At 41.6% G+C, this 13,173-nt stretch overlaps 1 protein-coding gene across 31 annotated transcripts in view; it reads left to right on the top strand.

The window, feature by feature from the left end:
• The first annotated feature begins 525 nt into the window (after positions 1–525).
• The window catches only part of ABI3BP (ABI family member 3 binding protein), a 298,516-nt gene continuing 285,868 nt past the window's right edge, over positions 526–13,173 (top strand). For all 31 annotated transcript variants that reach the window (XM_062207047.1, XM_062207032.1, XM_062207040.1 and 28 more), the window contains exon 1: positions 526–692. In XM_062207047.1, coding sequence (XP_062063031.1) covers positions 614–692 — 79 coding nt within the window. In that variant the 5' untranslated portion in view covers positions 526–613. The remainder of the gene's footprint in view (positions 693–13,173) is intronic.

Here is a 13,173-nt window from a genome sequence, read left to right as displayed (position 1 = left end):
ATATTTATACACTAATATACATTATATGTATATTTATATACATGTACTACATATAATGTATAGCTGCATAGCTAAGCACTTACTCTCAAATATTTCTCCTAACATTGGAACTTCAAAATAGTTCAAAGTATATTTTTATGAATTTGCTCCCATTTAAAAGAAGAATTGGCTTGATTTACTGGCTAATTAAAAGCGGTTTCCTTCCTAATAGGGCTCTATTTCATAGTTTTCATGTCCCAGTGGTTTTAAGCATTTCTTTTCTGAATTTTTAAAAAATAGTTCATGGAATGTTTCAAAGTTGCCTAACTACTTTTTCTTTCACAAATATAAATTGGTCATAATTTCTATTTTTCTATCTCAGAGAGGAGAGAAAAGACAGAGCTACAGCTTCATGGAGGGAAATGTGATGATATGTTTTTGCTGTTGTGCTTTTTTTCGGTGTGTGTGGGAAAGGGTGTGATGTCATCTTGTCTCCACCCCCTGTGAGTAAGCCCACAGCACAGCTAAGTGCAGCCGCCCGCCTCTGTCACTGGGAGACAGTCCACTTAAATGCAGCTCCAGGGTTGTGAGGCACCCACCAGCATCACTCCCTGTGCGAGGTGGCAAATGCAACATGCTCTCCAGCTTGGGGTGTCTGCTTCTCTGTGGGAGTATTGCACTAGCCCTGGGAAATGCACAGAAATTGCCAAAAGGCAAGTAGCTCTGATATTTTATGTCTTAAAAATAATTGTAAGAGATGCTCGTTTTTGAATGTTCATACTAAATGTGATCTGCTTTACCATTTGGGGGAAGTAGAATTATTGTGCAGAAAGTCAAAGTTCAAATGTGTGAAAAAGTTGCTTAAACGTTTGCTTTTGCCCCCTCTGTTTCTTACTTTTCCATTGCAGCTTTTTATTGCAAAATTGAAATTCAACTTCTTATGAAGTTAAGCAGATGTTCACAGGCGCTTGAATGATATAATAACAAACTACTGTGTTTGTATATTGAATCATATTAGGGAAATGGGTATTGTGATCTGTTAAAAAGGAGTTTTATGGTGTTTTTATCCCTTTCTCCAGAGAGTAACCTAATACTAACTTAAGGTTTAAAAGAAGCTAATTCTTACATCTTGAATCTTTGATGTGAACCTCGAACATCCCTGCTAACCAGGAGGCTGAGGGCGTGTAGGCAGGTGAGAGCGGAGTAAGGTCGTGTGAAAATCCAGGGACACTTCTCTCCAGTGGAGTTTGGAAGACGGTTTGATCTGCTGGACACTCCCCCTTTTGCTGCTACATTGCTCTTGCTTTAGTGTTGGTATTTTGTTTACAAATGTCACCAGAAGAAAATTACAATTTCTAAATTTAGATCCTAAACTCAGCCCTTTGAGCCCATGAGCACCAACACAAGAGGCTCTTGCTTCTTCCTGGCTTTGGACATCGGTGTTGCATGTACTTTTGTGCCTGTGCAAAGGCATTTTTCTAAGCCAACTCGAGGTCTGCAAAGGCTTTTTATGGCAGCAGACTGCTGTAGTCAGCAGGATTATGAAAAACAGGCTGGAATTTACCGTACAGTTATGATGGAAAATATCGGAGGGAATGCAGAGCCACAGGCTTGTCAAAATCCTGGTGTGCACGGAGTCAGAAGGAAGGGTTGTTAGTGTCAAAATCTCCACAAGATCATGCCTACCTCCTCTCTGGGGAGAGTTTGCTCCAGGATCATCTTGTCCCAAGTCAAAACTGTTCTTTCCTCAGTAAAGTGAAACTTGAATCCAGAATGCGAAGGCTGAAGCGTTTGGCCGTTAATATTTCACATGATGATGTGAGAAGCAAAAAAAAAAAAAGGGGGGGGGGGGGGAAGGGGCAAGTAAATTTTCTTCTCTATTCGGATCCAATAAGCATGTAAAGAAAAAGAAACCCAAACATCATTAGCTCTTTTTCCTTCCATCAAGAACTTTGCTACTTGATCATAGTAAAACTGAGGTTTAAGTAAATTTATTTTGAGCCACAAGTGTGCAGAATTAATTGTTCCTACTGATGAAATATTCAACAACCACATACCATTAGAGGGTATTCTAGGGTTTTTCTCAGCCCCCTCTCTTATAGACAGTTTTATTTACTTTGTATTCGCTGAGTAGGCACAATAGTCATAATTCTGTTACTACAAACTTCTGTAAATTCCAAGTGCTCTGATTATCATGTCGCAATCACTAAGTACAAATCTTTTGATACAATTTTTCTTTATTTGTAGTGCTAAAGAAAAAAGATCACATAGTTGTCAAAAATGTCCAAACTTTTGTCACTTTATACTCTGAAGTGTTTTCTTCTAAGTTGCTTCTATAAATCTTTAAAAATATTCATAGGCTTGGCAATTTTAAAAAACTCATCAAATGGCAATAATCAGTCTCCTTGTTTTTAACGTTATGCTTTTATCTATTACGAGAAAGCTTTGGAGGAAGTTTCTTTTAGTTAATGTCACCTTTCTCAAGCTGTGTTCTAGGAATAAGTACACTGTCCTGCAATGGGTGAGAAGGGGGAAAGCAGCTACTTTCTGTTCACAGCTTGGGGAATCTTTGATGCTTTGTCATTTTTAGGAGAATTACAATAGATATTAGCATCTTCCAGTTCTGTGCATTGCTCAGTAAAACTTGCTTGACTTTTTTAACTCATCATTTCCCATTCATTTGACTAAGACCTCTTGTCAGTAGAATAGCTAGAGCATTTGGTCAGAATACATATGGGGACATGGGAAGCCAGAAGAAAAACACGAAAGGATACAAGATTTTTTTTTTCTTCTTCCTTCCTAGTTTAGAGTTAGTTAAATACTATCTCTGATTCAAGAAGAGCATAGAATTTTCGAGCAGTAAAGGACATCGATGATTACCTAGTGTAGTGGTTCCCAGTCCTTTGGATTTAGAGATCAACACTTAGAATTTTCAGGTTCCATTATAGAAAGCACTCTTGAATTTTGCCATGTAAAACTGATCAAAGTGTGTATGTTTGGGGGAAGGGTGATCCCTGTTGTTGCTCATAAAAGCAAGCTATTCTAAAAGACTTATAAAATAGTTTAACTACATGAATAAATCTATTATCCTTATTTTTCTCATTTTATCACTGACCGATAAAAACTTCATCACCTGTTAATATTTGGAAACCACTGACCTAGCTTAAACATTTATCTTACAAAGTAACACATCCATAGGAGATTTGGTAACTTTCCCACAATAATTCAAAACGAGGACTGGAAACCAAACTTCTGATTCTAAATCCATATGCTACGCTGCTTCCTGTTGGGAAAGCAGGCTCCCCTCGCCCAATCCTTGGAATTACATTCTGTGTTGTACATGCGAGTGCTCCCTTCCACTGTGTAAAAATCTTTTCTCACAAAGTTCCTAGACATTATCTTAATTTTTGCATTTTCCCAAGATCATGTCCACATTTTATGGAGAGATTGACCTGATTTATGATGTCTCCAGTCTGCCAGTTCACTCTCCAAACACCCACAACATTTGAGACTGATCCAGGCTAAAACTGGAAGCCAGGAACTTAATGTAGGTCTCCCATGTGAGTAGCAGGGACTCAACTACCAGTGCCATCACTTCCTGCCTCCCCAGGTACGCTTAGCAAGAAGAAAGCTGGAATTAGGAGTGGAGTCAGACCCTCCAATATGGGACCTGTGCTTCCCAACCAGTACTTAATTGCTTTGCCAAATGCCTTCCCTAACAAGTTTTCAACTCTGCAGTGGTGCACAAGTAATATCTATAGTAGAAGCCATATTTCAAATTTTGAATTTTGAGGTAGTCCTGGGCTGGCCATAGGTAGTACTGTGTACTTTCTTGAGTTGCTAAGCAGGGGCAAAAGAGATTTACTAGGACATAAGTTTATGATAAAGTTGATGAGAATCTGTAACATGTGAATTATATATATGTAAATGCACTTGTGGCTTGTTGCATGCCTGTTTGCATACTTAGCCACGTATATTATTATAAAAAATAATTTGCTCCCTTTTTAAAAGCTTGAAAGCTAGAAGCAATTTTTTTAAAGATTTTATTCATTTATTTGAGAGGCAAAGTTACAGACAGTGAGAGGGAGAGACAGAGAGAAAGGTCTTCCTTCTGTTGGTTGACTCCTCAAATGGCTGCAATGGCCAGAGCTGCACCTATCCGAAGCCAGGAGCCAGGTACTTCTTCCCGGTCTCCCACAGGGGTGCAGGGGCCCAAGCACTTGGGCCATCTTCTACTTCCCTCCCAGGCCACAGCAGAGAACTAGATTGGAAGAGGAGCAGCCAGGATTAGAACCAGTGCCCATATAGGATGCTGGCTCCACAGGCGGAAGATTAACCTGCTCCACAGCACCGGCCCCTAGAGACAATTATTAATGGAAGTTTTTTCCTGTCCCTGCTTTATGACTACATTCTTTGACAAGCTTCTTACCTTTGCTAAGCCTCACTTTTCTAATCTCTAAAATGGGAATTATGACTATTTCCTAGTATTTCAGATTCAATGAGATAACAAATACAAAACTTTTTTCTTAAACAGTGAATTCACATTTTGTGGTTTTTTTTGTAAGCTGAGATTTCATTTAAATACCACACAATTAACATATTTAAAGTATACAATTTAGTGGGTTTTAGTACATTCAAAGAGTTGGTATCCATCATCACTAATTTCAGGACACTTTTTCACCATCTGATACTTTTTTTCAGGTTCACATAATTTAAAAAAAAAAAGATTTACTTATTTGAAAGGCAGAGCTATATATAGAGAGAGAAACAGAGGGATCTTCCATCTACTGGTTCCCTCTCCAAGTGGCCACAGTGGCCAGGGCTGGGCCAGGCTGAAGCCATGAGCCAGGAGTTTCTTCTAGATTTCCCATGTGGGCGGCAGAATCCATGTACTTGGATAATCTTCTGCTGCTTTCTCAGGTGCATTAGCAGGGAGGTGGATTGAAAGTGGAGCAGCCAGGACACAAAGCTGTGCCCATATGGGATGCTTGTGTCACAGGCAGCAGTTTAACCTGTTACACTACAATGCCAGCCCAAATGTGGTATTCATACGAAAAGAACAGATTCAGTTGTAGTTCAAAGATACAAAGATACAATTTAAAAACAAAACAAAAGATATAATTCTAAGAATATCATTATATTCTTATATTCCCCCTCCCTCCCTCTCCTTTCCTTTCCTTCATTCATTAATTGTTTTTCTTTTTTTTTTTTATTTGAAAGACAGAGTTACAGAGAGAGGTAGATACAGAGAGAGAGGTCTTCCATCTGCTGGTTCACTCCCCAGATGGCCGTAATGACTGGAGCTGCGCTGGTTCGAAGCCAGGAGCAAGGAGCTTCCTCTGGGTCTCCCATGTGGGTGCAGGGGTCCAAGCATTTGGGCCATCCTCCACTGCTATCCCAGGCCATAGCAGAGAGCTGCATCAGAAGAGGAGCAGCCAGGACTAGAACCGGCGCCCATATGGAATGCTGGCGCTTCAGGCTAGGGCGTTAAGCCCTCTTTCTCTATTTCTCTCTCACGCTCACTCTCTTTCACTCTCTGTCTCTTTTTTAGTTTTTGATAAAACATTTTTAAGTTACATTGTAGTCAAGGGCTTAATGCTGCACTGAAGAGTTAAACAAGTATAAAGCAAAAAGACCCATAGTTCAGCATTTTTAGTAAAGAATGTGACATGAGATATTCGGTAAATGCTTATTTGGTCCTATATAAAAGTAGATCAATGATGAAAAATATGCACAGCAAATGATAATATGATCATGTGTGCAAATGGTCTGACAAATCTCTTGGAAGGTAGCCAATGACATGGCATGTTCGTGTCCAAACAGTGAAGTAAGCGAGTCAGGAGTGAGTTGGGTCCTGTAAGACCACGAGGAAAGGCCTCTACTGTATTCTAGCCTGACCGTGATCTGCTCCACGCAGGCAAGCAGCGCTAAGGAAGGCAGTACCTTTGCCTCAGTCAGCTTGTCCATGGGGACTGCTTGGGCCTTGCAGACTCTCTGGGTGAGATCCCCTAGACTTGTTTTTCAGGAGGAGAATTAGACCAGGACACCCAGGCCTTGGAGAAGAATCACCACATTGTGTTATGCCATGGAAGCCCCTGTGCTCCTGCTGCTTCTTCAAGTCTTAGTTCTTAGCATGGTAGAATATCCCTTCCTGCCTCTCCTGGACCCCCTGTCTCGTTCCTGGCACACAGACTGAAATAAAAGCCACAGAGAGCAGTATGGGGTACAGGGAGCCCACGACATCCTACAGTGGGGCATCGGGGACTTGACACCCCTTGGCACTGGAACTCCTACATACAGAAGGGTGTAATCAGCCTGGAGGCAGAGGACACTGTTTCTAGGCAAGTCTACCCTAAGTCCTGAGGCAGTGTGATTATGCTTGAATCTTGTGTACTCCCTTGTGCATAATCAGATGGCCAGAGGGCCTGGGCATCTTGGGTGGACTCTCCACTTGTGGCACAAGGAACAGGCAGCTGACTCTGTCTCTCATTCTTACTGGACCAAGTGGACATCCTTGACCACAGAAAGAAAAGCTGCAACCGTAGATGATCATAACAGTAACTATCATTAGCTATTAATGACTACTACCATTTTTATTGTCACTGATATCCATCTCCGAGTGCAGAATACATGTGGCAATTCAGTGCTGCATATTTTTAATGTGGCAAATCTAACTAAATTCTCAAAGTTCCCCCATTGCCTTCATCCATTTTGTGCTGCTCAGATGGCATATCTGAGACTAGGCAATTTACAAAACTGAAATTGGGACTGGCATTGGGATGCAGCAGATTAGGCTTCTGCCTGCAGTGCCAGCATCCCATATGGGTGCCAGTTCGAGTCCCGGCTGCTCCACTTCCTATCCTGCTCCTTCCTAATGTACCTGGGAAAGCAGCAGAAGATGGCCCAGGCACTTGGGCCCCTGCCATGCACATGGGAGACTGATGGAGTTCCAACCTCCTGGCTTTGGCCTGGTCCAGCCTCAGCTATTGTGGCCATTTGAGCAGTGAAACAGTGGTTGGAAGTGCACTGTATCTCTCCCTCTCTATCCCTCTCTCTGTAACTCTGCCTTTCAAGTAAATAAATCCTTAAAAGAAAATAACAAAAACTCACTTCTCACAGTTCTGGAGGCTGAGAAAGCCAAGATTAAAGCAGTGTTATCTGAAGAGGAAATTCTTACTGGGTCAATACATGGTGAAGGGGAGAAGGGCAAGAGGGAGAGAACTTTTCTCACCTATGACCCATCTAAGGGCACCTAATGTCATCATGAGAGAAGAACCCTCATGACCTAATCACCTCTTAAAGTCCCCTTCTCTGAATGCTATCATGTCAGCAACACCTGAATTTTGGAGAGGATACATTTAAACCATAGTGCCTGTGTAGCAGGTATCTTATTACCACCACTTTACATAACGTGATGCTGTGACTCAGGGTATGGAATAGTAAAGGCCCAGTCACACAGCAGCAAGAGCAAAAGGCCATACCTTTCATTTCAATGTATTCCTATTTCCCTGTCCTGAAGAAGGAAGCATTCATTTGTTCAAGTAAGTTTAGCTTCCATGAATATGGAGAGCACTGGGACTGGGGAGACAAAGCTGGGCCCCCATCTTCAGCTGAGAAGTTAATGGAGGTGGAAAGAGGTTATTACCACAGAATGAGCTAATCTTCCGATCTGGGTGAAACAAAGAGCTTTCAGAACAACCAAAAGGATCCAATCTAGACTGGATGGTCTCGGACTGTGAGAGGCATGCGAATAGAAGCCAAAATGACAAGCACAAGTTGGAGAATGGAGGAACAGACATGGCTGAGAGGTGAGAGGGCTTCCCAGCAGAGGTGGCAGCTGGGACACGGCCCAGACATCCTGTGATGGACATAGCTCAGCAGGTGTTAATGTACTGAGATGGTAAGCGAAGACAGAGCAATCTACACAGAATGCGACTATACCATCCTTGTCTCCATCTGCCTTGACGCCTCAACATTCGTTACAGTGGAACAGGATGTCGTCCTTGGAGAGACAACCTCTTCCGTCTCGCCCTGTTAACTTTCCAGCCACTCCCTGGCAGGCTGGCTGTTACCCTCCACGCAGCCTCTCACCCTCATCTTGACAAGAGCAAGTTCTCCAACAGCGCAGTGCATTTCCTCAAAGGGCAGCTGACCTTTGTGAGGGGTGGAGAAAGATCTCTTCTGTCTTATGGCAGGAATGTTGGGGGATTATCTTGGGGAGTACAAAGCACAATGGCTAGGTTTTGCTTTTATTTGAGGGGTGTGTGTGTGTGTGTTACTGGAATTGGATTAAAGCATACACTACAAAGAATGGTTCTGGGATGGGCAGTTGATGCAAGTGTTAAGATGCTGTCTGGGATATCCACATCCCATGTTGGAGGGCCTGGTTTGATTTCTAGCTCCTATGCTATTGATCCATCTCTCTGATGATGGATTCCTGGGATACAGCAGAGGATGGCTTGAGTATTTGGATCACTGCTACCCACATAAGAAACTCAGATTGACTTCCAGGTTCCTTAGTTTGTCTTGCCTGTTATAGACATTTGGGGAGTGAACTAGTAGATGGAAGATCCCTATGTGTGTGTGTGTGTGTCTGTGTGTGTGTGTCTTTCTCTGTCTTTCAAATTTTTTTAAAAAATGGAAGTTTGAAAACAGAATTTTTAAAAATGTCTATTTACTATTTTTATTTGAAAGGCAGAGCAAAAGAGATAAACACACACACACACACACAGAGAGAGAGAGAGAGAGAGAGAGAGAGAGAGACCTTCCGTTTACTTGTTCACTCCACAAATGTCTGCAAAAACTGGGACTGGAGCTGGAACTGGGCCTGGCCTGAGCCAGAGGCAGGGACTCCATCTGATGGTGGGGACCATGTAGTTGAGCCATTACCTGATGCTTCCTGGGGTACACAGCAGGAGAAACCTGGATTGAAAGCAGAGGCGGGACTCAAACCCAGGCACTCTCCTACTGGTTGCAGGCTTCCCAAGTGGTGGTCTAACTCACTGCACCACAACGCCCATTCCCACAAAATCATTTTAGCTACAGCTCTAAAGTTTGTTGGAAATTTTATGCTGTATTTGTTCATCTCTGGCACTAATTATTGAACATCAAAATCCAGGGAAACTGAATGAGATCCAGCCCCTGCCATATAAGAACACTATGTTAGGAATGTAAAAATTGATTAAGTATCATTTATGTTGATACTAGGTGTTGAATTCAATGGTTAAAAGTGAAGTTTCTCTGTGTGAATTGTACAACCACTAGTTTAGTTTCATATGCTCCCTTGGGCTATGAGATACTAAACAAAGAGGAATGTTAGTCTCTCCCTTCCTCTCTATCTTCAAAAGTTAATGAGACACAAGGGAGCACTTGAGAACAGAAGAATTCATCAATGCTCTAGTAAAGAAGAGAGTGAGTGCGTTTTTATAAGTTAATGTGAGTTGACAGAAGGGTTTTCTAAGGCAAATGTGAGGTGTCTAATGAACAGAGGGCCATCCAGGAGACATGACCAACCATTTGCTCTGGGTTACCAGCCTCAGAAAGATTTCCCTTTTTCCTATTCTCTCGCTGCCTTCCCATGGACAAAAGTAGGGGCATATTTTGCAGGGTGATTTTGTGGCTTCTCCCATCAAAAGATGGCATTGGTTTTCTCACCCCTGGAGCATGGGTTAGACCTGTGACAAACTTTGGCCGTCAGAACGTGGAGACTGTGGCTGTGCACCCCATCAAACTTAAGTCATGAACACTTTTTGCCTACCTTGGAGCTCTGCCATATCTGTGTGAATGGTCTGCTGGAGGCTGGAACACCATGTGGAAGGGTTTATTTGTTTCCATTCAGGAAACTCTGGACAAGCCCAAGGCCAGCTGAACACCAGACAATGACCCCAGATGTGTTTGAGGTCAGGTGACACGTTGACTCATGTATGATAATAAAATTTATTCTGTAAAAAATAAAAAGGACCCACAAAATAAAGAGTACTGAAGATAAATAGGTGAACTTAATAAGAGTAATCTAAGAATAAATGTAAGATTAAAAAATAAATAGGAAACTTGTGAGACATTACTGACATTACTAGAATAGTAAACTAAAATCATGTTTTTTAAAATGACCAAAATGGGGGCTGGTGCTGCGATGTAGTAGGATATGCCTCTGCCTGCAATGCTGGCATCTGTATGGGCACCCATTCAAGTCTCAGCAGCTCCACTTCCAATACAACTCCCTGCTAATAGCCTGGGAAAGCAGTGGAGGATGGCCCAAATGCTTGGGCCCCTGTGCACACATGGGAGACCAGGAAGAAGTTCCTGGCTCCTCACTTCAGATCAGCACAGCTCCAACCATTGGAGTCATTTGAGAAGTGGATAGAAGATCTCTCTCTCTCATTCCCTTTCTTCCTCTCTTTGCCTGTAACTCTACCCCACAAATAAATGAATAATCTTTAAAAAACAATCAAAAATGTAGAAATAAATAGTGTCAGATAAGTAAGGACCACACTAAACATAAAACAATGACTTAAATACATATATTTTAAAACATTCTAAAATGTGATAACACTATTACTATATATTAGATATGATATTTAACACTGCATGTTTATATAAATTATCTCACTATAAAGATGAAACTATTGAAAGGATGCATGCATGGGATTCAGACATTTATTCACACCAAAATTATCTTCTTTTTAAAGATATATTTTATTTATTTGAAAGACAGAGTTACAGACAGAGGTAGATTGAGAGAGAGAGAGAGAGAGAGCAAGCATCCTCTTCCATCTGCTGGTTCACTCCCCAGATGACCACAATGGCCAGAGCTGAGCCAATACAAAGCCAGGAGCCAGAAACTTCTTCCAGGTCTCCCACAAGGGTGCAGGGACCCAAGGACTTAGGCCATCTTCCATTGCTCTCCCAAGCCATAGCAGAGAGCTGGATCAGAAGTGGAACATCTGGGACTCAAACCATCCCATCCATATGGGATGCCATCACTGCAGGCTGGGGCTTTAACCTGCTGTGCCACAACAGTGGCCCCATAAACTTATCTTCTAATTTCATTTGTCCATGAAATTTTTGAAGTACCCCAATATACTTCATAGATGAGGAACTAAATTCAAAGAGCACATTAGTTATCTGTTGACACATACAAAACTTGCACAAAATTATCAGTTTTAAATAACATGCATTTATGACCTCATAGCTGCCTGTGGGTTAAAAGTCATCCTGGCTTAGCTGAATCTCCTCCTTAAGGTCTTTCACTAAGCTACAACGAGGGTGTCAGCCCAGGCTAGGGTCTCATCTGAAGGCTTGAGTCATGAAGGCTTCAGTTCCAGACTCACATGGTTGTTGGAAGAATTTAATTCCTCGAGGGTAGTTGGTCTAGGGGTTTCATTCCTTCGCTGGCTATTGGCTGGAGGTCACCTAAGCTCTTTACCATGTGTGCCTCTTTATTATGGTCACTGACTTCATCCAACATCCAACTGTTCCAATCAAGAAGGGTCTGTGGGCAAGATGATGTAATTCACCTCATCTGGGCCTCCCACATGGGTGTCAAGTGACACAAGTACCTGTGCCATCCTCTGCTGCTCTCCCAGGCGCATTAGAAGGGAGCTGGATCAGAAGCAGAGCAGCCAGGACTTGAACCAGCATGCTATATGGGATGCTGGTGTCACAAGCTGGGGCTTAACCCCTTGCACTAAAATACCAGCCCTTGAGGTTACCTTAAAATCAGCCCTCCACAGAATGCTCAGTGGCTGCCCGACTCACACAGTTAGTGATACACTGGGACAGAACATACATCAATGCCTCTCAGCTGTTAGTGACAAACTCCCTCCATGACTGGAGTTAATTCTAGGAAATTCCTGAGAATTGAGATAAATACGTAAATAATGCAGAGGTAGATACTCAGCATCCATCTTGGATCGTATTTGCTGTATACAAGAGTCCTGTCAACACCTTGATACCTTTGTCAATTTCCTCTGTTGTCTATCAAGTGTGGTCATCCCATGTAGTGGGAACACAGCAAATTACCCTAAAATAGAAAAAATTTCTTTCATTGATGCCACTGTGTCAAAGGAAAACAGAAAATATTTAAATATGAAATTTTTCTTTTTTAAAAATGAACAAATATAATGCAATCAACACCTAAGAACTTAACAATGCAGTTCCTATAAAAACGTACTTCTGAGACATCCGTGCAATGGCTTTTCAAGTAAATGGATGTGTTACTCAAAGTTTGAATTAAAATTTGTGTTTGGGGAAAGAAAGTAAACTTTTATCAAAAGGTGTGATGGAGGAGACAACTGGAAAAACTAAAGGAGTTTCTTTCATATTCTGTTAAAATTTTTCCATAAGCTTTCAGAATCAAAAAACTTGTTACACAAAAATATTCTTTTTTAATTTTTATTAAAGACAACAGGCTTCATATATTTCATAGATACAGTTCTAAGAAGATAATTTTTTACTCCCTCCCCTTCTCCCCACCTCAATCTCCCTCCTTCTATTCTTTTTTTTCTTTAATTTTAGCAAAGACATAATTTTAATCCACTCTATAATCACAGGCTTAATTCACCACTAACCACAATATTCAACAAGTAAAAACTAGGAAGACCACAGTTCCACAGGAGTGCAAACAAGGGCTAACCACAATGATCATATCCCAAGATGTCCATTTCATTCCCTATTGCTTAGTGCTAGAATACCCTGTGGATGTTCCCTTTGGCCCACAGTCTCTTTTTGTGCTCCAATGGTCCCAATGGCTCAGGAAAGGTTGGCTTTGATGTGTCGGGGTACTTTGGAAAAGTTCTATGGGCAGCAGGACTGAATTAGGACTTATTCATAATTAGTGAATTTTGCCCATAATGCTAGCTTGGGTTTCTCACCAAGAATCCTCCTCAATGAGATTGTGTGGTAGGTTTCTCTGACCTAACAAAGCCTTGTTTTATATTCTCAATGGTTTTGATACAGATTTTGGAAACTTAGAGCTAACCTGACATTAGAGGCCCTCTGACTACTCAAGCTATAAAGTCAGCTAATATTCCTCCCCGTGGAATTCTGAATATGAAGGTGGCAGATGTGTCTCTTTCATAGATGGTTCGTTGCCATTCTCCAAAGATTATAGGGCTGAAGCCGAAAACCAGACCAAATCCATTCACACCAACTATCTTCTGGTTAGATTGGACATTGACTTGGAGAAAAATAAGT

Source organism: Lepus europaeus, chromosome 2 (assembly GCF_033115175.1).
Source record: "Lepus europaeus isolate LE1 chromosome 2, mLepTim1.pri, whole genome shotgun sequence".
Lineage (NCBI taxonomy): Eukaryota > Metazoa > Chordata > Mammalia > Lagomorpha > Leporidae > Lepus > Lepus europaeus.
Note: the sequence above shows the minus strand (reverse complement) of the source record. Positions and strands in the feature narration are given on the sequence as shown.